Here is a 27,996-nt window from a genome sequence, read left to right on the forward strand (position 1 = left end):
TAGGATTGAAAGCGTAAAAGGAAATTTCAAGCTAGGTAAAATAAACAACCTAACAGACACAAAAGCAATCTTAGGAAGTTCATCCTGTGGTTAATAAGTAAGATTCAATACTTTGACGTTGAGGAAAAAAGATGCACAAATATGGGCAGTGTATAATCGCACCTCATTAATTTTACCTTTTTTTTTTCTTTTTTTTGAACAGATAATTGGCGGAAAATGCGTAGGGAATTAAGAGTACTTAATTTTGTAAAGCAAAAAAAAATTTCTTTCTTCAAAAAATCAATTTTCCCTGATTTTTTGTTATTTTTTCAAAATTCCCTGACTTTTCCCTGATTAATAAAGTTCCCTGACTTTTCCCTGATCTGTCGCCACCCTGAAATACATTTTGAAAGGATGTCTGTGACGGGCCTGCACACAGCTAGCTCCAAGGTTTTTTAATTTAAAATTTCAAATTAGTTTTTGTAATTAATTTTTTAAGCTGATGTAAATTGCCTATTAAAGGGATGTAAGATTTCCCACACCCCTTAACATCCTATGTCAGTCCAAATAGATTTTTTTTCTGTGTCAAATAAAGCTTGTTCTAATTTCTTCAATTAATTAGAATAGCAGAGATAAGGTCTTCTATTTTAGCGAAAAGTCCTAGGATCAACTAAATTCAAGCCCAGAGTTAAAGAGCAAAATATATTATCAGAGACCACAACAGGGTGGTGACAGATCAGGGAAATCAGGGAAAAGTCAGGGAACTTTATTAATCAGTGAAAAATCAGGGAATTTTGAAAAAATAACAAAAAATCAGGGAAAATCGATTTTATGAAGAAAAATTTTTTTTTTAAAAATTAAGTACTCTAATTCCCTACGCATTTTCCGCCAATTATCTGTTCAAAAAAAAGTAAAATTAATGAGTTGCGATTATACACTGCCGCATATTTGAGCATCTTTTTTCCTCAATGTCAAAGTATTGAATCTTGCTTATTAACCACAGGATGAACTTCCTAAGATTGCTTCTGTGTCTGTTAGGTTGTTTATTTTACCTTAGCTTGAAATTTCCTTTTACGCTTTCAATGCTACGTAAAATAAACAACCATACAGGCAAAGAGGAAGCCTTCATTAATGTCTTAGCTCCGTTGCCTTTATTCCATTGTCTCGAAGTAATTAAGTTCTGTAATCACGATTTCAAGAAGAAATCTTTGGTTTTTGAATTAATACTATAAAAACTTAAAACTTATTACTTCTTTGGGTTTTTAGTTTAATTGCTGAAATTGAACTTTCAATAAAAAAAACTTTGTTTTTTGCCGTTATACTATTTGTTGTCACCGCTGATTATAAAGGTTTTCTTTTCTTCAGACTTAAGTATTTTTGAAATTTTCTAACCAAGTTGTATTCTTTTATACATTTTGATATTAACTAATTGCATTTTTTCCCCTTGCATTCAAAGTTGTTTGTTACAAAAGCAATCTAAGATTTTTTTCGTTACATACTGAAATCATTTGAAATAGAGTTAATTTGTGAACTTAAGTAAATATCTTTATTTTTTATTGTTAAAATGCTGTATTCATTCATTAAAACCTATATTCTTGATTAGAGAAAAGCTCCTTACGAACGGATGTCAAATGATTTCATCTGTTTTGCATAAATATGTCAATTAGTTATATAAGAATAACTACATTACTTCAATTACCTTTTAGTCCTATTATGAATACACATATGTTTTTAAGAGTAATTTTAATAGTTTCTTAAAATTCTTATGCTAAGTGGTTTCTAGAAGTAAAGTATTTTTTTTTTTTTAATTTTCTATAATCTTTCCATTGTATAAAAATTTAATATACTGTTTTGTAAGTTTTTCTTTCCTTCCAAAAAAAAAATTGTCTTTTTTTAAAAAAACCATTTTATTAAAAAAGTAGAATCTTTTTAAAATATATCTTTAGTTCAACAACTTTACACAACTTAAAACGCTTAAAATACTGCATTTAATACAAATATACAATGGATTTCAAGTAGAGCAAAGAAAGAAAACCATTATCATTGGTAACGTAAATCAGGGAAATTTGGTGAATTTAATCAGGGAAAAGTCAGGGAACTTTTTTCACAGTTCCTGTCGCCACCCTGCACAAATTTAAAAGCGACTTTTCAAGTGTACAAAATTGCCATTTTGCAATGCTCAGTTACCCCTCAATACGTGTAGCTATGCAAGTTTGTACAAGTTAGTTTGGAATCCAAGAAAAGTGTGCTCTTCAAAGCGCTTTTTTTTAAAAAAAATTCTCTGGTATGCATATTTTTATGAAATTCTTTGCGTGTTTGGGAGGTAGCGGGATTGTGTCCTAATCACGAGCTCTTTAATTAAATTATATTTTCTACAGGAGGGATAGAAGAATTTTTATTTCGTTCAAAAATAGAACTCCTAATTCGTCTTTTTAATCCAATTCTTTCTAATAGAAAATTTAAATCTTCCCCAATAAGATTGCTAGCAATCTTTGGGGGCTGGTGAGTGTCAATTTCCAGAAGATGCTTGTTTTTTTTTTGAGACCAGCATCTCCTCCAATAACTAATATTAAGTAGGAACTTAGGATAAATTGACTAGGAACAGCTTAATGCAGCCTGGGTCCTGTTGCTGGTCGTCACAGTGGCAGTTGTATATGGAATAAACAATAGTGGTCAAAGGCACTAGAAAAATATACATTTTATTTAGAAAAAATAGCATAACAATATGTTTAAGCTCCAAATTTTACATATAAAAGTTCTTCGTACTGAAGACATTGATTGAAGACACATTGTTTCATTAACAAAAATAGGTATTTTTCACATTTTCTGAATCATAGCTGGTTGTCTTCCAACCACAGCATAGATTTCATCACCAACTTTAATTTCACCTGGCTTGATAACAGCACAATGGGTTCCAAAGCAAGGCAAAGAACCAGTCTTTTTTACTATTTCAGGATCTTTGGGTATTCTGTATCTAGATATAAAAAAGTTATTTCAAAAGCCTTTTTAAAGATTTTGCTTTCAAAAAGTTATCAAAGATTTTTACATTAAAACCAAACTTACCTTCTGAGAGTTATCAATGGTTCTTTTTGGGACAAAATTGCAGTTTCTGGGTCATTTGTCGTCAACAAGCACCTGGGAAATTTTTAAAAAATATTTAGTTCAGTACCTTGGAGGGGGGGGGGGGGGAATCCAAACACTACACATGAGAATGGAACTTAAAATTGAGCAATGAAAAAGCACCATGTTATAGGAAAAGTTTCATAATTGGCAAAACTTTTGACTGTTAAAAAAAAAAAAAAAAAAAAAAAAAGAGAGAGAGAGAATAGGTTAGATCACTTATGCTACCATTAATTAAAAAATCAGACATTACCTTTTAAAAAAAAAAAAAAAAAGGTGTCGTGAAACCAATATGCATCATCCTTCTACTGCACTGATCTTTTGTGTATAGAACTACCCTGTTGTAATTTATCTGGACCAAAATAAAATTTGTTTTGTCTTGAAATTCCAGCATCTTTTCCTCTAATAATGTATTGATTAGTTTGATAATCCTCAAAGTATTCTTGACATTGTTGCCAAAACTCAGATGGATTTGAGCTAAGAAGCAAATGTTGCTAGGTACGGTACTTTCTGATCATTTAGTTAGGAAAACCTAAAGCACCGCTCCGGTCACATGGTTCAACTACGATGACAGAACACATGTTTCATGTGAACCTTCCAGTATTTTACTTTAAAATATATCACAAAACCTAAAATCGTTGCTTTCAACAAATGAAGTTTTCACCCTCTCTCTCTACATTTTATCTATTCTCAATTGACATATCACAGTAGGAAATTTCATTACAAAAAGCAGAGCTAGCTTTCTTATTGACCTTTGGCAATGGGTTAAATATTTATTTTAGTCTTGCTCAACAATAGGTTGAAATAGATATTAATCATTTGGGAGATATAACCATCCAATGTTTAAATTAATTAACTAACAAAAACGTTTCCGATTCCATCCATCGCGACTCTAAACCATGCTTGAATCAACTTAATTACACACAAAAAATTCGATCAAAATCGGTCCAGCCATTTAAAAGCCATATGACTACAAACATCCATACAGAATATATATATTAAGATAAATGAAAGGAAAGTTAATACAATAATGTATTTTTGTAGGCTGTATTTTGCAATTTTGTCCTTTTTTCTGATGCAATTTTATATTTCATTCTTTTGAAGTTAAAATTCAATTTTTACTATGTACAATTTTTACTTGTATGCTTGTTTATGTACCTTGGTTCAGTTTGTAAGTGATTTTATTTGATCTGTACTTTCATTAATTTGAACAACCTGGATCCATTATTAGCCCACATTAATAAGGGTTAACTGTATGTAATATCCGGGAAAAGGATTCTATGCCGTTATAACTGGTCATATACACAGAAAACAGCAATAACTAAATGGTTACACATGTGTCGTGCACAATTCAGATTTTAAAGTAAACCATATGGAAACAAAGCAGGTCTACACAATAAAAACAAAAAGATATGATAAACCAGAAGGGATATTACTGGCAAAGAATTAATTTCTGTTTAAACTCAATAAAAATAAAAACAGATGGTCCTTACCATGAAACATTTTTGAGATTAATCTACTTTATTTCCCTTTTTTAATGAAACAAAACAAAGACCAATTTTTCTACTCAGTTACATTAATCTTTTACTAGGATAATTAAAGAAGATTTAAATTTTGTTTACTTAAGGCATACTAAAGTCCTGGTAAGCTGCCTTTTTTGTAACTAACAAGTTTCAAAGGAATCTAAGTGATGGGTATGAACCAATGCACTGTTAAGTAACAGGAGATAACCAACGTTTTGTAGCACAAATATACAGATTACTGCAGACAGGTATTTTGGGGCAATGTAAAGTACAAGTGAGTTTTTAATGTAAATACATCTGGTAGAAGACTCAGTGCTCCCAATTAAATGAGCACCAGGTTTAGGAAAATAATCTAAAACTGACCTTGTAGAGGGTTGCCAACCTTGGAGAAACAATTTGAGGAGCATTTTTGCTGATTTTGAGGAGCAATTTCAAATTTTGCGGAGCAGTTCAAAATTTTGTATAAAAATCAATTCAAATAACTAAAACCACTTATCTAAAATTGTTTTAGAGCTTTAAAAATCATTTTTTTTAATACTAATAATTTTTATATTAATGAAACAGCTTTAAACACTATTTCAATCTTTGAGTATCTTTAATTTCCCATATTTACAGGTTTGTTACCATGAAGTAGCAAAATTTAAGCTTAAAAGCGTTCGGCCGGGAAATGCGGAGCAAAAGAACCGCAGAGTTTCACCATTTTTGCGGTACAACTCTGCAAAATGCGGAGCAGTTGGCAACCCTGCTTGTACACCAGGCTTTAAAAAAATATTTTTTTGGTTAATTGTGCCGAAGAATGTTGAATGAAATGTAATTGCCATCTCACAAAAGGAACCAAAGACCCGTGCTAAGAAACACTAATAGAAAGTTGATATGGGGTAATTCACAGATGATGTTACACTTCGAAGGGGGAGGGGTTCATGAAGTTGCGACAAGAGGGAGGGAGGGGGTAACAAGAAGATTAACATCACATTTTTTATTAGATTACGGTCACGAAAAAATTTGTAACAAGTGGGGAAGGCAGGGAAGGGAGTAGGTGAAAGTGACAATTTGTCAGCAAAGAAAAGGAACGTGGTGGCCAAAAATCTTGAAAAAAAAAAGTACATTATTTATGGACACAACCTATATAAGCTTGCTCGATAAAATTTGTAGGTGCGTGACATTTCAGACTGATAATTACAAAGCTGAAGACAATTAATCTTACCTTGTTGTAGGAACTAGCAATTCAGCTTCAGCACCTCCTTCAAATTTAATATATTCCCATGCATCCTAAAAAAGAATATAATAATGAAAACCGTATAAGGGGGGAAAAAACTCAACCCAGACATAATTTTTTCAATAAGAATAGTACATGATAAATGTTTTGATGTATTATCCTATACATCATTTTAAATCTAATTTTTCAAATCTTTAGAATTCAACTAATTAGTGTCCCTCATTTTTCTAAACTTGTCACACTCTATTTTATCAATAAAACTGCAAATGAAAGTTTATTTCATTTGTTTCCCTTATTCATTACTTTATTTTTTTGCCATTCAAGTTTAATCTTTTTCCTTTTAAACAACCCATTTTTTTTGTCACCAACATAAAATTGATACTTCAAAGGAAAATAGTGTTTAGAGAGATTTACTTTTTATGTTAGTCACAAAGACATTAAGTAAGCTTTTTCCCCAAGAAAAGCTTGCTGTTAATATTTTTTCTGTTATCTTTTCTATGTGATAGGTAAAGTTAGATTGATGAAATTGAATATGCCGTATTTTTTGGGAATAAGCGCCGCGGTGCATACAAGAAAAAAAAATTTCCGGTGCGGCGCATATAACGGGTGCGGCGGATACAGTGTTTTTTTCCCCAAGTTTAAAAAAAATCGGAAAATGCTGCTAACAGATGGCACCACATCGATTGCTTTCATTTCGCGGAAATCCCTCGCCCTTAGGCGACAAGTAAAGCAAAGAGGGGGAGGGAAGGTGAGTCAGCGATTGCGCGTGTTTCACTGAGGAAAGAAATTCTGATCCACGTGCGCGAGCAAGCCTTATCGCGTCGGAGCGAAGGGACGGGAAATCCTTCTGCCTTGGGTGACAAGTAAAGCAAAGAGGGGGAGGGAAGGTGAGTCAGCTATTGCGCATGTTTCAACGAGGGGAGAAACGCTGATCCACGTGCGCGAGCAAGCCTTATCGCGGCGGAGCGAAGGGGTCAGGAAATCCTTCGACCTTCGCGACAAGTAAAGCAAAGAGGGGGAGGGAAGGTGAGTCAGCGATTGCACGTGTTTCGCTGAAGAGAGTTGATACACGTGGGCAAGCAAGGCTTATCGCGTCGGAGCGAAGGGGTCAGGGAGAGGAGGCAGCAAAAGTACTAGTAAGAGAGAGGGATGAATGCAAAGTGTGTAAAGGGAATTTACCACCTCTCTCACGAAAATAGGTTGCTTTTTCAAGCAACCTAATGGGAAACTTGTCTCCTAGCTCTAATTTTATTATTCACTCACATCGTCGTGTTGCATCTTTTGCTGCGGTTCGCGCGTTCTTGGCTTATCTTTCTTCACGAATTTTTTTAGAGTTGCTTTTGAAATGGCTCCTTAGCAATTGAAAAGTTATACTGCAGCCTTTAAGTTTAAGGTTACAACGGCAGAAGAAATTGGAAATCGTTTTGCTGCCAGAGGTTGGTACTGACGAGATGCGTTTGCCGTTGGAAATCGGATAAATGAACCATCGAAAGTGATGACCAATCGAGGGATGCCGAAGGCAAAAAATGACAAATGGGGATTTTTTAAAATATTTTTTTATTGTTAATTAAAAATACTAACGAGAAATAAAAAAATATTTTTTATTTACATTTAATCCAGCTTGCTTTACTACTGATTGTGCTTTTAAGTTGTTTAATGCTGAGTGCGCGCTTATGGAAGGTGCGGCGCTTACATCGGGTGCGGCGCATACATTAAAAAACTTTTTTATTTGAGAATATATTACGATGCGGCGCTTACATCGGGTGCGGCGCTTATTCCCGAAAATACGGTACATATTTTTTCTTCTGGTAACATTGGTTGTGATAAAAATAACATCACTGATGACAAGACTGATGTGATAAAAATAACATCACTGATCACACCACTGACAGTGGCACATACAAGAAAGGGATCCTAGGGGTCTTGACTCCTTCCATAGGTCATGCTCCCACCCCCCGATTGTTTAATATTCAATGTAGTATTTAGTACATAGAATAACTTCAAACAAAGGTAACATTAATTTCAGTTTTCTGATCAGACACGACAAAAACAACAACTAATTTCAGTTTTAATAAGTGAAAAAATAAAATCAACATGCTAAAAGATAAAAAAAAAATATTGCGTGCATTTCCTATAACGAATTGCGTATATTCAGTAAATTACCGCCCAATAGCAGGGCTAAAGCAGAATTACATGAAATACACCGCCAGCTCAGTCATTTCCAACCGAGGACTGCAGTTTCGTGCTTATTAGCACTCATCAGCCTGGCATAGGAAAGGGACTGAGCTGGAGATGGAAAACCTCTTAAGGAAGCCAAGAGTGCACAACAAACTGGTAGCTAATATAAAATTAGCGCAGGCCAGACGAGTGACCGAAGCAATGGTTCGGTTCAACTCGAGGATTGAAGGCAAAGGCATGGTATATTCAGTAAATTACCGCCCAATAGCAGGCCTAAAGCAGAATTACATGAAATACACCGCCAGCTCAGTCATTTCCGACCGAGGACTGCAGTTTCGTGCTAATTAGCACTCATCAGCCCGGCATAGGAAAGTGACTGAGCTGGAGATGGAAAACCTCTTAAGGAAGCCAAGAGTGCACAACAAACTGGTAGCTAATATAAAATTAGCCCTGCTATTGGGCGGTAATTTACTGAATATACATTGCCTTTGCCTTCAGTCCTCGAGTTGAACCGAACCATTGCTTTGGTCACTTGTCTGGCCTGCGCTAATTTTATATTAGCTACCAGTTTGTTGTGCATTCTTGGCTTCTTTAAGAGGTTTTTCATCTCCAGCTCAGTCACTTTTCTATGCCGGGCTGATGAGTGCTAATAAGCACGAAACTGCAGTCCTCGGCTGGAAATGACTGAGCTGGCAGTGTATTTCATGGAATTGCGTATAAGAAGCAAAATGATGATTATAAATTAATACACTGCAACAACCATGTTTTTAGTTCTATAATTATAGATTAAAATGAGATTTTATGGGATTGAATCCATTTTTTAATTACGAGAAAAGTAAAAGAGTAAATTATTTTGCTTTCTGGTTACTTAGGTATAGTTAATTAAATAATGTTATTTTTTTTATTCAATAGTTTGTTTTTGCTGTTTTTTGTTCTTAGGAATTGATAATATGTTTGACAGCACATTGGGGTATATGAGAACGAAGTTTTCGACCTTAGACCCTCTCTTAGCAAAATTCCTGTGAGTGCCACTGCTGTGTGTAACTAACAATATATGATTGTTTGTGAAACAGATAGAATTTAAACATTGAAATTATTTTAAGAGCAAATAAATATATTTAATTTCAAATTAATAAGTAGTTTTTGTTACAGTATTGTGAAGTGATGGACAAATCATTTCAGTGGTGACGTGGAAAACTTGAATCATGACCTCTTAGTTATTATGACATTAAAAATATGCTGATGGATCCAATCAAAACTATCATCAGGCATTCATATAACATTTGGGTTGGAGGAAGCAGAGAAGCTGCAGAAGCAAAAAGAAAAAATGAGCATTGGAGAAATTACTCTGCAGACTGCCTTTGCTGAAAATTATTTTGCAAAGTATCCAGGCCCGGATTACCCAATAGGCCAACCTAGGCCCTGGCCTAGGGGCGCAAGCCAAAAAGGGCGCATGTCGCAGAGGGAAAAAAATAATCAGCTTTCGGGGGGGGGGGGGGGGGGGGGGGGGGGGGAGGGGATGCGTTACTACATGGAGTAGCAAAATTCATCTAGCAAAGATTGCAACCAGCGCGATAGGCATAAAAACAGTAATTGAAGGGGGGCAGGGGGCGTGGTCCTTGAGTCGAGAAAGGCGCGCACAAGGTTTGAGGACGTAAAATAAATAAATACATTAAAAAAAAATAAATAAACCGTTCTTGGGCAAAATGGAAAAAAAGAAAAAAAACGAAGTCACACAAGTTTGAAAGCACCAAAAGAAAGAAAAAAAAACAAGAAAAAAAAAATCCCTGAGTCCCACAGGTTTGAGGGTAAAAAAAAAAAAAAAAAAGAAAAAGAAAAAAAAAAAAACCCGAAGGCGCGAATGCCCCACCCGCCGGCACGGCTGGCTAGTTAACCCCTTGGCTTTGCCAAAGTAAAAAACTCTTTGAGGTATGTCACACAGAAAAATTAGTAAAAATCATGACCTAGAAAATGTTCAGTTTTAAAACCCTCTTGTTACTGAAACTATTTTTCTCTTGATTCTTTAAATTGCGACAGTAAGTATGTGTTTTCGCAATTAATAGTTATTAATTCATATTTATTTATGACTGCCAATCATCAGAGGTACCAGAAGTTATTTTCGGGGGGGGGGGGGGGAGGAAATGTCATATTACCGAATGAAAACTTCAAATCTTACCGAATGACAAAGTACGAGTATGCACATCAGGTACCCAACATCTAGCGAAAAGAGAAATCAGAAAACAGAGATCCAAACAAAAATATCATTATAGTTGTCTCCAAATTTTCCGAACAGTCGGATAATTTTTGCCAAATAAGAAAAGTTTGGATGTAACGGTGACCTCCCGTGACCCCCTATCGGGGCGCCTCTGGCAATCATATCACCTATTTTGCACAACATTTTCACCTTTAACTGCTTTAATTCTCTTTACGTACATGCATTGCATGCAAGTTCCTAATAATATTTTACTGTACACAATTTTACATATTTTTGTTTATAATTATATCGGTTATCGAGGTTTGCTTCCAATATATTATTTTTGTGAATATCTTTAATTAAAATATCATCACGAAGATCACAAAAAGTAGATGAAAATGGCATGGGATGCCCCGAAATATGTTTTAAAATAGAAGAAAATTAAAGTAGAGAAAGAGACACCAGCAGTTCTAAATCTTAAGGTAAAAATGAATGAAACACATAAGTGTATCAAGAAATTCAAGAGCCCTGTTGTTTAAATTTAAATAAAACGGAAAAAATTAGATAAAGATCACCTAAAGATCACCTTAGTCCAAAGCGGGAAATTTTTTTTCTGCGGCCAAAAACGTTTGTTTTTTTAACAGACAAGAATTTGAGGGAGGAATTTGAAAACTACATTATGGAAAAACTGAAGCAGTTTAATATTTTTGGAAAAGAAAAAGTGGGAGCAGGATGTATTACAACATACTTTTTAAAAATAAGAAAAAAGATTGCAAAAAAGCAAAATAAAGGGAGTGAGGTGTTTTTTGAGCAAGACCCCATCTTTTTACTTCATCAAAGGTAGCTTAAAATTACCTTTTTATAACTTTAATTTTATAAAAACTTCAGAGGAAATTCATGTGAACCCGCTTTCACTATTATTTTCAAAAATTATCTAAACTTGATTTTCTTTTTTTAGAGCATTCTTGCCGATCCCCGCCTCTTCCTAACACTTTGAAGATCATCTAAAATAGCAAAAAATTTCCGCTGTAAAGTCCCCAAACCCATCCCGTCACCCAGCACTATCAGATGCATTGAAGATAGTACAAATACACATTTACACTTCTCCATTTTGATTTTTTTTTAGGGGAAAGATCCTCTAACGTCCTACTTTCACGCCACATAACAGAGCGTCTAAAATTTCATTTTTAGTAAACTTGTTTGAAAACCCTCCTGGGGCGTGACCCTGACTTCAGCCCTCCTCTCAATCTTTTTGAAAATCTTCCAAGATTCGTTGTTAAGAATAATTGCGACGTGGGGGAGGGGGGGGGGGAGTGAGTCCCCGAACCTCATCCCTTTCTGTTACATCAAGAATAAGATATAATTACGTATTATTACGTATTTTCAGTTTCGAAAACTGAAATCGGGGCAAGTTCCGAATGCCATTACTTCCTATTAAATGAACTTAGATGGCCTAAAATTGCATTTCCAACGCATCAATTTCTGAAAATTTCCCGGCCCACCACCCTCACCCATCCATTTGAACATCATCGAACGAAAACAAAGAAAGAAAACCATCCCTCATTTCGTTGACACACGGGAACGCGAAATCTTCACTTGCTAAGCCTCTGAGAATGGCTGGGGGGAGGAGGGGTTTGGGGCTATGATTTCAGTAGAGTTCGGATATGTGAGGTGGGGGGCGTAATCTGTAAGTTTGGGCCTAGGGGTGCAAATAGATGTTAATCCGGCATTGAAAGTATCTACATGAAAAGATGCAAACAAACTAGAATGCTGAGCAAGCAGCCTCTGTGACCATAAATCAGGCCTGAATCCAGGAGGTCATGCCCCCTTAACACAAGACGGAGGGGCCTGTGGGGCCCCCATGTTGTTTGTTATTCCCAGTGTGACAGAGAGCCTGAGGGGCCCCTAGTCAGTTCTGCTGCCAAGCCCCTGCCCCCCCCCCCCCCAAAAAAGAGAAGAAAAGAAAGGAAAAAAAAGAAGGACAAGAAAGAAAAAAAAGAAGGACAAGAAAGAAAAAAAAATCAAAACTACTTACTAGAAAATAATTAACTCAATAAAAGTGCCACAACAATAAATACCATAAGAGTAAATTTTACTTTAACTTAACGTTTCCATTTATTCTGAGTCCTTTTTCCCTTCTTTCTTCCTTTCTTTTTTTTGCGTCAGTGTCGATGGGCCTCCCAAAGGCTTGGGCCCCCTAGTTTCCGACTAGGCTAACAGGGCCTCTCGTCGGGCCTGGTTGTTCCATAACTCCAATAATATATAACAAAGCTCGATGGAAATTTCTGATTCTTCATTATATGACACTATTTGAATGTTTGTTCAATCATTTTAAAGCATTCACCTCATGGTACTGTAAATATTGACCCTTATACCTAGAAAGGAGGGAGGGGTCACAGTGGCTACTAAGCTTTTTTAAAAAAAAAAAAATGGTAGATTCTCCTGTACTGTTTCAGAAACAAAACATGTAATGTTGGGACATATTGTAGTCGTGGAATTTCCAACTTCTAAGTTAAAAAATAAATTTGTTGCTTGCTCTTTGAATAACACATTCAGGGGTCTGTCCAGGATTTTTCACAGGGTCCGTTTTTTGTGAAAAATAAAATAATTTTGTGAAAAATCAATTATTTTTGTGAAAAAATCAAATAATTAATTTTTTTTTCTTGTAAAAACGAAAGCTTAGACTCTTGAGATGGTGGATAACTGCATCATTGACACTTAAAGTTGAGTGTTTTTCTAGTATTTGAAGAGAGGGGGGAAGGCATCGCTCCCTGGGGAGATGGGCACCCCTCAAGTATCAATATTTATCTACCATTCTAACATCATGTTTAAATTATACTATAAATGTTTTTTTGATTAGTATTCAAAATAACTGTAAGAAAAAAAATTAGGCAGGGGTTCAGCATTTAACTTTTTAACCCAAGACACTGTTTAAGAGCACAGAGTTTTCGTTCAAACCTTATAAACTCCGTGATTTTCACAAAAATAAAAAAATATTTTATTTGTTTACCTCTTAACTAAGCGTACTAAAACATCAAGAATTCGAAAAATCAGATTTCCACAGCGGATGCAAAGAGATTGCAATCCTCAAAGTGAAGGAATCAAAAGTATAAAAACGGCTTGTAAAATAAATATTTTTGATAAAATTACTTTTGAATTGCATTTTAGAGTCCTATGATAAACATATCATTAATATCTGGACACAGTTGAAGCAAAAATAAATAAATAAAATAAAAAATAAACCATCGATTCAGCCTTTTAATTATTGACTCATAAAAGAAAATGGAATTCCCCTTTAAAAACTTGAAATAAGCTTTGTTACAAAAATAAAAGAGACTTTTCATTTATTTGCATCCTAATAAAGCGAAGTTAGCTTGAAAAAAAAGAATGAAATATGATTCTCATATCGGATGTAAAAAGATTGCGTTTTTCAAAATGTAGACATCTATAGAAAAAAATAACGGTAAATAAAAGTTTATTTAAAGTTAATTATCCTTTTTAGTATCGAAAAACCAAACCCATATAACTTTCTCCCAAAATAACAGTTTAACATCGCACCACCAGACACTAAGTGGCGATAAGTTTAAATTTTGTAACCCTATCTGAAGCGATCACATCCGCCCCACCCATACTATCCTTTGCAGTTCTAAATTCATTTCGCTGTATATTATTGATGCTTAAATCATGAGTGGGGATAAAAGTGCTTACTACGCCTATTCAGAGAATGTTGACGCTTTTCCAAAGAAGTTTACAACAACACCGCTGCATAAAACAAACAAGCAAAATTATAAACCAAACTGACTTTCAGCTGTTAATTTCTTTCAAAGAAACCAACACCAGGCATTATATTTATTTGGCGGTAGTAATTATTTATGGCTTGCAGAAGCATCACAAGAGTGCCGATTTTTTTTTCCTTTTGCAAAATTAGCTGATTTTGTATAAGTTGACTCCTCTAATTTAACTTTAAATATGCTGTATTATTTTAATTTGAGATTTGCTCTTTTAATAAACAATTTGTGAAAGATCCGTTTTTGTTTACCAGAATTTTGTGAAGGGTCCGTTTTGGTTGATCGGATTTTTGTGAAAGGTCAGTTTTGGTTGATCGGATTTTTGTGAAAGGTCCGTTTTGGCTGATCGGATTTTTGTGAAGGGTCCGTTAACGGACCCAAATTTGCTCTGGCCAGACCCCTGACATTCTATCATAAAAACTAATTTTCCCCATGGAAACTGATTTCAGGACAGATGTCATTAAAATTTGACAATTTTAATAACTTACTCATTAATGGCTGCAGAAGAATTACATAAAATACATTAATGTATAAATAATGGTGTATTTTATGTATTTCTGCATCAGCCCTGGCTGTAAAACAATAACTTTCTGGCAAAAAAAAAAAAAAAAAAAAAAAAAAAAAAAAAAAAAAAAAAAAAAAAAAAAAAAAAAGCAGAAGAAATGTTTTTACATTTTTGCAAAGAAAATAGTACTAAAAGAAAGGAAGTTCTAATTTCTATGAGGGAGGGGGGGGGGGATTCGAGCCCCCACTTGCCCCCTAGATGGGCGGTCATGATTCAGTCATCCCAATGTGATATAAAAATAAAAAATTTAAAATAAATTAATTTCAAAATACAGATGATAGACATAAACAACTATGCAGATGATACATTAAAGTGAAGTTAAGACTCTATTGTGAACATATTTATTATTAATAGAAAAACGTGGAATTTGTTGTTATGCATTCAATTTTCAAGAAACATTGACTTCACTGTATTCGCCTTGCATTAAAATCTAAAAACAAAACAGAAAGAGAGAGAAAACAAATGGAAATTTACTTCTTCATAAGGTTTGCTCCCTTCAACTACTACAACTGGTCTAAAATTGTGCAAGGTCATTTTTTTCCCTTCAATTCTCGAGTTCAAATCTTCAAGGGATGATACTGATAGTATATGCAATGCAGCTAAATCTTGAAAGCTAATCTGTAAATAACATAGAAATTTCTCAATTCACAACAGCTATATTTAAAACCTAAATCATACATTTCTCAGACCAGCCGCGGCACAACAAAAAAAAAAGGGGGGGGGGGGGTGAAAACACCACCAGAGCATTTAACATAAATGCAAATTCTAATACAGTAGTTTATGCATATGAAAGGCTGTTTTGATCAAAAAAGCTCTTCAGAAGGTATTTTTCATCAAAAATCCCCCTCCAGAAGGTATTTTTGGTTGCACTAGACAGTAAACTTAAAAACATATCAACTTGGGCAGGATTTATAAGTTATTTCTCTAAGAGTAAGTACAATTATTATAAGTAAAAATAATCAATTAAATGATGAGGCAGTAAGAAGCAAAAGCGATGTAAGTGGCAAAATTAAAAATTTGAGACAGCTAGTACAAATAGTAGAACCTCTCTTCAGATTTGGGGCAAAGCATGATACTAGTAGCTACTGCTATACAGTATGATTAAGAAACACGTTTCAATGAAAGCCTACCTAGTGTTTGAATTTTCAACATTAAGAAATGCTTATCAAAAACGCTTTGATAAAACTCACTATTGGTTAAGCCCGATAATTTTCCTATTTTAAAACGTTTGAAGAAATGTAAAAATAGGCATCAAATTAGATGGTGTGAATGCCTGTATTCATAAACAGTATATATTACAATACATTTCCTTCAACAGAGGATCTGCTTCGGGACACCGCAAAACGTTTTTCTGTTGAGGTAATAACACTTTTCTTAATGACTGATTAAAAAAACATTCATAAAAACATTTAAATGTCAAAAAAAAAAAAAAAGAAAAAAGAAGAACTGATTTTATAAATACAGTTGGAAATCACGCTAAAATGCAAAAAATAATTTGATTCATTAAACACAATCAGTATTATTACTAAACATGAATCAGTAACACATACAAATTTGATGGGACTTTGGTTCTTCAGGCAAGTATTATCCGCATGCATAACACAGCTGAGAACATATTAGGGTAATGATGATTGTACTTTGTTCATATCTTCTGAAGCCTGCTCAAAATTAGGAACGAAACATTTACAGAGTTACAAAAGTAATTGTCCTCAATATGCTTAACGCAAACTACTGTTGAATAACTTCGGTCGATTTAAATTTATATTTGTAACTGATTGATTTTTGCATATGACTTCACCTATCATGTTTGTGCTGACTAAATGTCACTGTTTAAAAGTATCATAGAATCTCGTTCATCGGATCAAATTCGTAGATTGAAAAAAAAAAAATCACTTAAATAATTCAAAATTATGATAGCAAAACAGAACTATAAGTATGCCAAACATTTCTTATTTGTCCTAAATGTACAACTCCAGCATATATTGTACTGTTTATTTTATTTATTTTTCAAATGCCACATACTAAAAATAGCACTTATGCCATTAGTGCACATGCTCTCCATTTTTTTCAACAATGGAATTAAAACCCAGGGTCGGATTTAGGGGAGGGCAGGCGGGGCTACTGCCTCGGGGCCTCCAAAACAAAGGGCCCCCCCACAATAAAATTTTTATAAAGTATCCTAACTTTCAGGGGTCAGCAAATTTTACGTTTTTTCTCCCCTATAAATAATAATAATATAAAAATATAAACAGCAGTAACTTCTGGATGTATTTACTATTAAAGTGTTGATCGAAAATATTGGATATATACATATATATATCAAAATATTCGGATATATATCAAAGTATCGGATATTTTCGAAAATATGATGATCTTTTTGAACCCTGATTAGGGGACTCCACATTTCCAAATCTGGCCCTGTTAAAACCACTAAGTGCAGTGCACACATCTAAATGTTCCACAGTCAGAATCCACTGGAAAGAGATCCTCGTGAGAAAAAATCTTTTTAACAACAATCTGCATTTCAAAATTCTTTGTGAATCACAGTTTTGATTTTATAATAATGGTTGCAACACAGATTTAGAGTCTGAAAAGAGTACAGCCTTATCGAAAATAGATCTTCTTAGCAATAGCTGTTCAACAGCTACCACTATAGCTACAATCTCACCATCGAAGACAATAGTGGAAAGACGTACTGGAAGGTAGAAGCTGAAGAACTCACTGCAGATATCAATTCCAGCACCATGGCATCTATCTAGAAGAAAGCCATCAGTGAACAAGTGTAACCATTCGCTTTTCGGACAGCAATTGTAAATATCTTATAGAGCTATAGCTTTTAGCTGATCAGGAGGCATATCCCTCTTTGCTACTTTCATGTTAAGTTCAAAGTTTATATCAAAATGAGTATAATCCAAAGGGCACAAAGGCAAAGGTAATAGAGGAGTTTCTTGATAAAGTTCCAAAGCACAAGTAGTCTTGAAGGCCAACTGGATGAATACCTTCTGAGTATTCAGATTTCTATTTGTGCTCAAGTCATCATCTCTCCAAACTGAGTTATTAGGCAAAATTTTAAGTTTTTGAAATAATATTAATGCATTTCTTTGTATGGATTTATAAAATGGTACTACGTTCATCAAGGTGTGCATAGCAAAAACAGGAGTGGATTTCACTGCACCAGTTAAGATTCAGAGGGTTTGATTCTGAAAAACTTCCGAGGCATTGGATGGTACTATTGGGTCTGTAGATCATACTGTATTTATATTCGGTATATAGATCGTACTGTAAATTATTGTAATCCAACAAACATCCTGCCATACTGGGAACATCAATCCGACACCACTGCATCTGAGCTATAAATGATAAAGTGCTTGGTCAAAATGATCAAATGTAATTTCGCAACAAAGCATTGATTCTTGCTGTCATAAAAGATAAGTTTGCTTGTATAAGAATTTATTTTTCTTATTACTCATACTGCCCTCATTTTCTGGATTTCTGTTTATCTGGATTGCCTTTGATCCCAAATAGTCTGAATAAACAAGATTGTACTGTAGTATTGATGGTGTTCAAAGAAAATTAAATATTTTTTTACTTTTTGAACAATTTCTAGCTGCAGTTTTGAAATCACTTTTTTTGGAAACATTTTAAAATTTTACTCTTTTAGTGTAATTATATTTTTGTAAAAGTATTATGTTACCATCATTAAACTTTACCTACTTTTTTTCATATAAATGCTCTGTATTGAAAAAAAAAAAAATATATATATAAACCATCAAAGCACTAAAATTTTTTAGCAATTGGCACCAAAAGCTGATCTTTGTTTGAATTATTTGTATGCAACTTTAATTACCACTTGTTAAATGCTGTCGGTAACTCAGGGGTGCCCACCTTGGGGGGGGGGGGGGGTCATGGCACAGACTGTGGCATTTAAATTTTTAGGGGGGTGTTTTGAGGATTATTTTTCTTGTTTGGGGGGGGGGGATCTTGCTTACGAGAGGCGATATTGAGGGGGGTGCTCCTAACGTTAGGGAGGGGACCCCTGGGTAACTTAGTCAATCATCTTAAACATTTAACTAAATGTAGCCAAATGCTATTTACCAACAACTTTTAGCAGTAAGTTACCTCCCTTAAGCTATGGCTCATGACTAAGGCAGAACTACATGCAATATACTGACAGCATGGTTATGACATCCAGATGCTAATGAACATTTTAATGCAGTTTTTGGCTGTTATAAATAGGCTGTCTGTATACAGCATATTGCAAGTTTCAAATTCTTGTTTAATGCATTCTATTTGGCAGGTCAAGTAATTTTTGAGTCAAATACATTGGATGGACAAACTTTTAATTTATTATTTTTTAAGCCATCTAAAAATAGAAAATGTTTATACATAACAGAATAATAAAGTTACAGCTATAGCAGCTTGTTTATTTATTAGAAATAACATATTTCTTATGAAGAAATAACATTTATGGGATTATTGGCCATGGTCAAAATGAAAAAAAAAAAAAAAAATCCAGAAGTTTCGTCAACCTCTGCAGCTGACATCATCAGTGGATGAGTTTTATGCGACTGATGATGTTTCCGTCGCTCTGGTATTTAAGCAAACTGCTGGTTTGTGAAAGTTTCTGATTGGATGGCATTCTCCTCTGATTGGTGCTCTAATGGAAAGTGAGAGTGGCTTCAGATTCGAAATGGGAGGGGACATGGGCTTGAAACAGGTCTTAAATGTTGTGTTTCCGTGCCACCACTCAACTAAGGAATTGTTATTGCCCTGGGAAAGACCTTTATAAACCTTTCTCTACATCAGGAGTGTACAAAATTTCATGCTCTTGTGGATCAGTCTAAGTTGGAGCCACCAACTGCAACATCAAGACTCGTCTTTTGGAGCATGAACGTCATTGCAGATTAGGACACTATGAGAAATTAGCAGTAGCTGATCACAGCAAACAAGAAGGAACCCATGACATCAAATTTAAAGACACTGAAGTCTTGGCCACAACAACCCAATTCTTTGCCTGTCTTCATCGTGAAGCAATTGAAGTATTCAAACATCTGTTAAATTTCAATAGAAAAGAAGCTAACTTCAATCTACCAAAAAACATGGCTCCGAGCCCTTAGATCTGCTCACCACAATGGTTCAAATGTGTCTGCTCCCGTTTCGAATCTGAAGCCACTCCCAATTTCCATCAGAGTAGAACGCCATCCAATCAGGAACTGGCATCCACCAGTAGTTTGAGAACACCATCCAATTAGGAACTGGCACCTAGCAGCAGTTTGCTTAAATACCAGAGCGACCGTAGCAGCTCATCAGTCCCATCGAACTCATCCACTGATGGTGTCAGTAGCAGTTTGATGAAACGTCTGAATTTTCTTTTCCATTTAATCCACTGCCAATAAGCCTGGAAATGTTATTTCTTCATATTGACGCCAGCCGTGAAAGCCTTAAGCAGTTTTTAACATGTTTATTACCAAACTAAATTATATTTCACAACAACACAAGTCGCTCGGGATGATAATCCTACGTCTTCACCTTGGCCCTGTAATTATCTATTATTGACAAAGATAACAATACGACTAGAGTAAAGGGAGTGCATTAATTTCATGTTTGATTCAGGGAAACCTTTATTCAAAACTCTCATTATAATTATCATTAACATTTCTGTTTTATGGCAACCAATTTTTTAACAGTGGCTTTCATATTTAATCATTACATTAGAAAATATCAAAATTTTGCTGTTTGATTGACATGAAACTTATTGTTTTTCTAAAAATAGGAACAAATATTGTCAAACAAAGGTACAGGACCAAAGTTAGTCCACCATCTATTAAAAGTAAAACATCAAAATTAGTTCACTGAATGAGAATTAATGCTTAAAAAGCGCACACACAAAAAGCTGTACAACTGACAACCTCTTCTTTTTTGAATTCAGTTAAAAAATAGATTGCAAAATTTGCTCTTCACTTACTGCTTGTTTTTTTCTCATTTTGGCATAAAATGGATCATTTCTGACATACTTTCTGTTTTCCAAGTTTGGCAAATATTGCAGGAATCGCACACCAGAAATTTTCAGATAAGATTCAAACCAAGAGGCAATTTCATCTCCCCTATCTACAGCCTGAACCATATCAGTATGAACTCTGCAAAATATTTTATACATGGATAAAAGTTATGGAGCCTTGAAAATATTTTATTTTACTATTATTTTAAAGCATAAGTAAGATATTATAAAGATTTAATCAGTTTGAAAGAATGCTTATGTTAAAAGTAAATGTTAAAATGGTATGCTATGACACATAGCTTGATACTTTAAAAGGCAATAATTCTTGTTGAATTTATAAATATAGCTGTAAATAGAAAGGTGGGATCTCCCACTCTTACCAAAATTTCAAGTGGGGTTTTTAAAATTGAAGTAGAAGTAGTTTTTTTTACAATTGCTTGAACATTGTAAATAAATATTTATTTGAACAAGTTATTATTATTTGCATATCATGTAGCACAAAATTAACGAGTATAACATTAAAAGAGAACATTAAATTTGTCTGCTAGATTAAATGTGCATTTTATTATTTGTGAGATCGACGAATATTTTAAAGACAACTTAACATTAAAATTTCTTAACTACAACGGCAAAGATTTTTTTTAAATCAATCATTTACGCAAAGATATTTTTAAAATCAATCATTTACTAAATGGTGTGTTAATGAAGTGTTCTCAATTTTATAGAAAATGTATCAAAATGCTTCCAAAAGAAAAAAATTCCAATAATGGCAAAGTTTAGATGCAAAGCGGGTAAAAAAATTAGCTTTGTTTGATGCAACTAAGAGCAGTAGATAAACTCAGAGGTTTCAAAAGGTATTTGAACCTTCAGTTAACTTAAAGGATACAGCCATTCTCAATCTTTTATTCCTTTCTCTGAGGGACTAAATTTCTATATTCTTCTGTTCATTGATAATAAGATGAAAATTATCGCAAGCCATTCATTTACATCATAAATCTTCTTAAAAGAAATTTGAAAAATAAAAAAATCCAAGGTGACAAGTTTCGCAATCTTTTTAACATAAGTAAGCAAATGTTGATTAGAGGGAATAGCTGGGAATAGGATTTTTATTGAGTGGGATTTTAGAAAAACTTACGGGAATCCTGCAATTCCGCACCCTAGCCTAAACTCGGAGTTCTAATAATGCAGTATTTGTGAAAGCCTTCATGTTTTCTTTTTTCATTCTGCAAAATCTTTTGCTTAGATATTCTTTCCCTTCCATTTGGAATTTGTCATTTGTAACAAACCCAAATTATCAATAGCTCGTACAGTTATTGAAAAGAAAAAAAATATATATTGCAAGTGTTTTCTAGATTTCTACAAAGTTTAATGACATGCTATTCCTACCATGTCACACAGAACAAATTTTCATTGAATATTTACTGATATTTTCAAGAAACCATCAACATTTTTATTTAGGACTCACCTGCACTCAACTACCTTATCATTGGGAGAAAGTGCTTTCTTAATAGGAATTCTCAAAGTCTCAACTTCAGGTCCTGATATAAGCAAATAATCTCCTTCTATGCGTTGTGTTAGCAGCTGAAGAGTTGGAGCATCTCGTTGCGATAGAAGAACATTATCCTTCCACATGAGCATAAACTGACTGAAATGAAAGCGAAATAAAAACTTTCAAATTGGAAAAAAAAAAAAAAACGTTAAAACAAAAAATACTCAACATAAAAGATCATCTTTTAAACTTGAACACCCCGTATCACAAACAAATCATCAGGAAAAAGATAAGATATTTGTTTAATGCATAGTTGAGTTAATCAGACATCTTGTAAAGCTGAGTAAAATTTGACTAGAATATGTATTTTTGAATAAATCTTACAATTTTACATCATTTAGTACTTCCTATACTTCCCCAGGCTAGATAAAATATTTAATACTAGGTACAATTTTCCTAAAACAATTAGGTTTGAAATAGCTTTATGACTTGTTAAAGAGAATGCTTGGGTTTATCAATAGATCTATAACATTTCAAATAAATCCAAGAAGGTTTGTCTACCTTCATATAGAAGTTTGGTAAGACTTAATTTGGAGTATGTTGTTCAGTTTTGGTTTCCTTATCTCAAGAAAGATATTCCTTCACAAAAAAGGGTTTAAAGAAAGGCTACTAGGCTAGTAAGGGGACTTTTAGATATAGATTATGACACCAGGCTAAAATGGTTATATATGTACGGGGGAGGGGGAACCCAAAAATAACCGCATTTTTGTTCTAAAATATTTATTTATCGGTTAATTTACAAAATTTCTTTAGTTTCCTTCAAAATATTCACCATTAGTCAACATGAAACTGGAACTACATTGTCAAACCTTAATATTAAAATCATAAGTTCAAACTAGAAGGAGATTTTGCATTAAAATTTTAGAGCAAGGAAAATTTTATTAATAGCTTTATATAGAAAATCAATCTTTAAAATTCTCAAGATGCGCTTAAGAGCAAAAAAATTAATTACAATATTACTTAGGTAAACTTTAGTCAACTATTTAATTTGGAAAATCAGGGAATTAAAAAAGAAAATTTATACATGTAAATATAGATTTTGAATATTCAATATTTTATTAAAAGAGTACTACTTAGATTTTGCCTAGTGGTATGGTGTGTCAGCGTAGGGAAAAAAAATGTGGTAGAATAAGAGTTGCATAATCAACTAATATTGCCTCTGACGACTGTCATGAAATGTGATACACAAACTACATTAGTTACAATGAAAATTTTTTTTCCAAAATAAATTCTAAATCATAAGCAAAAGTAAGTGGAAACACAATAAATATTGATACACAATCATGTGAAAAGGGGGATTAAACTTTTTATGTAGGTTTTTAAATTGTTGCACACATGGCCCGACCGACTATGATTTTTGAGGACACAAGTTGTTGACACAAGTTGACACAAATGCTCCTGTATCCCATCCTCTTCTCCTCACTTAAAATTTTAAAGATACTTTTTCTTTTCTACATTTAATATTCACATCTTTCTTTAGCACAATATGAAATTGTGCCATCTTTCTAGAACTTAAAACATTTTTTTTTTTTAAAGCTGGACGAAGTAAATGGGGGCCTGATAGTTGACACCTTCAATTTTCCTGAAACTTTCAGGATATTTTACTAGTATTGTGAAAAGAAAAAGTGAAGCTTCTTTTCTCTCTAATTTGACTTGTAGATCCCCGAGCGGAGGTCAAAGTTTAAGATTGTGAGAAAAAATAGCTAAATATATGATTGCTTTGCTTCAAAAGCAATGAGTGAACCAAGCCTATTCTTTTAAATAAGGATACTACTTGATACTAGGTACATTCTAGTATAAATATTTTGATGACTCACTCATGACTTTGAGGGCAAAGGTTAATTGAAAAAGCAATTTTTAAACTTTTTTTGCCTTGTTTGGGCCCCAATACCTGCTAAAGTTGTGAGTAATCCTCGGAAATTGATTAACAACTTACCACAGTATAGTACTAAGAAAAACATAAAGCGGCATTGGCTCCTCTCGACTTAGGTAGTTAAACTGTCTCAAAGTCAATGATCTTTAAAAATGTCCAAGTTTAGAGGTCAGTAACTTTGTGCGAGACGGTCAACAACTTTGGGGCACAGCTGTAGTTATAGTCCCAATGGTGCAGTTTAAGGTCCAGGTTAGAAACCCATGGCAAATAATCAACTTTTTAAATTACGCTGTCTCAAAGCTGATAATTTGAAACAAAAAGAATCAAAGTTTAGGTCAATTACTCTAAAACACCAGAGCCAATAACATTGAGCAAGAGCTGTAATTATGCTCTAGGTGGTGTAGTTTTAGACTCATGTCAGAAAACAAAGAGATATAATTATCTTACGTAATTAAAAGGTCTCAAAAATGATGATTTCAGTATAAAAGAGCGTTTTTTCACAAGTTTATATGAGTGCTGCTCAAAATCTTATGAGCTCAAACTCACATAAATACTAGAACGAATCAACTTTTATCATAGACTAATAATAAGAGTAGACCGAGCTATGGCAACCCTTTTGCTGCTTATAAACCAAACCATGAGACTGGTGGATATCCTAGCAACAGCGGGCGTTAATCGCAGCAGACGATCAACGCCAGCGCGAAATAAAATAAATAGAATTGATGGAACACGGAAGAATGATCTTTTATGGAGTCCGATTTGTAAATTTGTTATTCTAAGTTGTAAATATTTTGTTAATATAGTGAGTTTTTCGTTTAGATAGTATTGTGCATTTTCTTTAGTCAATTTCAATAACTCTCTAAGCAATAAAAGATACAAGCGACCAAGAAGAATCAGCAAACGGTAAGATTTTTACCTACAGTTTCAATTTAAGATACCGATTAATACATTTTTGCGTTAACGCAAAACGTTTACGCCATTTCGTTCACGCCAACGCTGACAGCTCCAAATGAAATAAAAGTTACCGAAAACTGATCAAAAACTATTACTAATGTCAAAATAATGCATAACTAAAAGAAAAACAGTTCAATCTCTACACCTGGAAGTTTTTTTTAATGAAAACACATTGTCTTAAAATACATGTCGAGTGCCAAACTATAGATAATGCTGCCATCTAGCAACCATGCTGCCAAAGTCTTCGCCAAGCCCTTCCACTAGTCACATGATACATCTATGAACCAATTTTCTTCATCAGCAAGAATGAGAAAGCTCGGTCTACTCTTATTATTAGTCTATGACTTTTATAAATAAACAAAGTTATTAAATGAAATGTGAAGGTGAAATGTGCATGATGTTAATATCAGAGTGATTCCACGTCAACTGACCTGATTTTTCAAACTGTCCCTGCTCAATCATCTCTGAATGAGATGAAATTTCAAAAAGGCGTAGAGATGTCTTTGAAACTAACCTGATGCTTATTTTCAGCTTTCGAGATCCGAATCCTGAGGATCTAGGATCTCCAAAATGTAGAGTACCAAAATGGCATATTAGCTTTGTGAGAAGAATTGCCATGTTGTGGTCAAGGTTACAAAAAATTTTATTATACTAGACGCATGAAATTTTGGGAGCTTAAAGTACATTTGGCTGTTGATTCGTTCTAGTATTTATGTGACTTTGAGCTCATAAGATTTTGAGTAGCACGAATATAAACTCGAAACTCGGGAAAAAAATGCTATTTTATGCTGAAATCATCATTTTCGAGAGTTTAATTAAGTAAGATGATTAGATATCATGGTTTTCTGACATGAGTCTAAAACTGTACCACATAGAGAATAATTACAGCTCTAGCTCAAAGTTGTTGACTCAGGCGTTTTAGAGTAATTGACCTAAATTTTTGATTCTTGTTGTTTCAAATTATTAACTTTGAAACTGTGTAATTATAAAAGTTAATTAGTTGCCATGGGTTTCTAACCTGGACCTTAAACTACACCATTCTGACTATAACTACAGCTGTGTCCCAAAGTTGTTAATCCGTCGCGCACAAAGTTATTAACACTAGAACGACTGACATTTTTCGTATACCTAGAAAGACTGAAGGGGCCAGTGTGGCCCCTACCCATTTTTGGGGTGAATTATTTTTTAAATTCTTCCTGAGTGTGTCCAAATGCCCAATGTACCTTCTTTCATGACTAAATAAAAACTTAGTATGCAATTATTTGTAGTGTTGCTCTCTATACTGGCCAAAAGCTTGGATCAGTTTTTCTTTTCAAGAGCAATGGCTACCATTAGGCTGGTAAGCAGTCAGTACTGTTTATAGCATTTGGATATCCAATTGGCTGTATAAAGCGGAAGTTACAGGTTAAACTAGAGAGAATGGCCTTTTTTATGCTAGAACAATGAGGAGAAAGGAAAAAAAAATTTTTAATTGTAAAAAAGCTTAGGGGCCACTGTGGCCCCTCCCGTCTTTCTAGGTATAAGGATCAATATTTACAGTAATATGAGGCGTATGATAAAATGATTAAACAAGCATTCAAATAGTGTCATATAATGAAAAGTCAGGAAGTTAAATTAAGTTCCGTTAGACATTATCCGAGTTATTAAACAACAAACTATGCAAGGGGCCACACAGGCCCCTCCGTCTTTCTAGTGTTAACCTCTAAACTTGGCCATTTTTAAAAAATCATCAACTTTGAGACCATCTAACTATTAAAGCCAAGAGAAACGAAAGCTTTTTTACAGTTTTCTTAGTACTATACTGCAGTGAGTAGTTAATCATATGATTATTTTCGTGGGTTACTCATAGCTATAGCATTAATCCGGGACTAAACAAGCCAAAAAAACTAGCAGGTTCAATTGAACTTTGCCCTCAAAGCTATGAGTGAGCCACCAAAATATTTATGCTAGCATGTACCTAGTATCAACTAGTATCCACATTTAAAAGAATTGGCTTGGATCACTCATTGTTTTTGAAACAAAACAATCATATATTTAACTCTTTTTTCTTCATGACCTTAAACTTTGACCCCTACTCAAGGACAAACAAATCAGTTTAAAAAATAATCACCTTTTCTAATCATAACACCATTAACACATCATGAAATTTTTACGAAAATTTAAGACATCAACTATCAAAATTGTCCAGCTTAAAATAAAAAAAAAAAAAAAAAAAAAAAAAAAAAAAAAAAAAACCCCGACTCAAAAAGCAGATTTAGTGCCCCATGTGCCCATGCCTTAGTATGGCCCTGGTTGTACACAAGTTATTAAATTGTATAATTGTCATTTGCTAGCAAAATATTAATTAAAATTTCAGGCCAGGAAGCAATTATGCCCCAGTGGTTAACAAAGTTTACTTCACTATTTTGTAAACAGTTTTTCAATAAAAGAAAACAACGAAACTTTGCACTAAAAAAGTACTTCTTTTAACATAAAATATAACAGAGTATTATTTGTGTTACCATAGTGGTACTATATAACTTAAATAGTAAAATTACTAAAGTACAATTCAACCAAAACCCGACAGTTCTTAAGTTTTGTTTTCTAGGTTCTCATCTAGAAAACTGATAAATTAATATTTTCTAAATGTTTATTATGCTATAATTTTGAAACGGTTTCTGACATCTGTTCCATCTATAGTTGAAGGATTAATACATTAAAAGAGAGGTACTACACAAAACAAGTCTTGGAAACATACAGATGATAGAAAATACCTTTAAAAATAAATTGAGTTGAAATAATTAATTTGAAATGTAATTTTAAAACCCCATGCCTTGCATAAAACATACCGATCTATCACACCATTTACTTCAAATCCCTCTTTTGTGCAAATTCCTTTGGTCACTTCTATTCCTTTCAAAGATTTAACAGGATAGAAAAATAATCTTGATATTTTCCCAACTTTAACATAAGTCCGTTTCTTTTTTCGCCAAACAATAATGCCAACAGTTGTTATAGCTAACATAGATGCAATTGCATAGGTTTTCCATGAGTTTGTCATTTTGATAACTCTGCAAAGA

The 27,996-nt window shown here is 33.7% G+C and overlaps 1 protein-coding gene across 1 annotated transcript; it reads right to left on the reverse strand.

Annotated features, from left to right (window-relative positions):
- Nucleotides 1–2,658: 2,658 nt before the first annotated feature.
- Nucleotides 2,659–27,981, reverse strand: LOC129217278 (mitochondrial amidoxime reducing component 2-like). The gene is made up of 7 exons (XM_054851548.1): nt 27,766–27,981; nt 22,027–22,206; nt 20,529–20,700; nt 15,038–15,181; nt 5,827–5,891; nt 3,043–3,114; nt 2,659–2,953 (listed from the first exon to the last, which is right to left on the reverse strand). Exons 1-7 carry the CDS (start codon nt 27,975–27,977, stop codon nt 2,797–2,799), a joined length of 1,002 nt encoding a protein of 333 aa, XP_054707523.1. The 5' UTR covers nt 27,978–27,981; the 3' UTR covers nt 2,659–2,796.
- Between the last annotated feature and the right edge of the window lie 15 nt (nt 27,982–27,996).

Source organism: Uloborus diversus, chromosome 2 (genome assembly GCF_026930045.1).
Source record: "Uloborus diversus isolate 005 chromosome 2, Udiv.v.3.1, whole genome shotgun sequence".
Taxonomy (NCBI): domain Eukaryota; kingdom Metazoa; phylum Arthropoda; class Arachnida; order Araneae; family Uloboridae; genus Uloborus; species Uloborus diversus.

Excerpts from the sequence above, each read along its gene's own strand:
- LOC129217278 (XM_054851548.1), bottom strand. The coding sequence starts at position 27,977 with ATGACAAACTCATGGAAAACCTATGCAATTGCATCTATGTTAGCTATA. Across the intron at positions 5,892-15,037 it reads GGAGCAAACCTTATGAAGAA|GATGCATGGGAATATATTAA; the intron begins GTAAATTTCCAT and ends ATTCTTTTTTAG. Across the intron at positions 2,954-3,042 it reads CCATTGATAACTCTCAGAAG|ATACAGAATACCCAAAGATC; the intron begins GTAAGTTTGGTT and ends TTTTATATCTAG.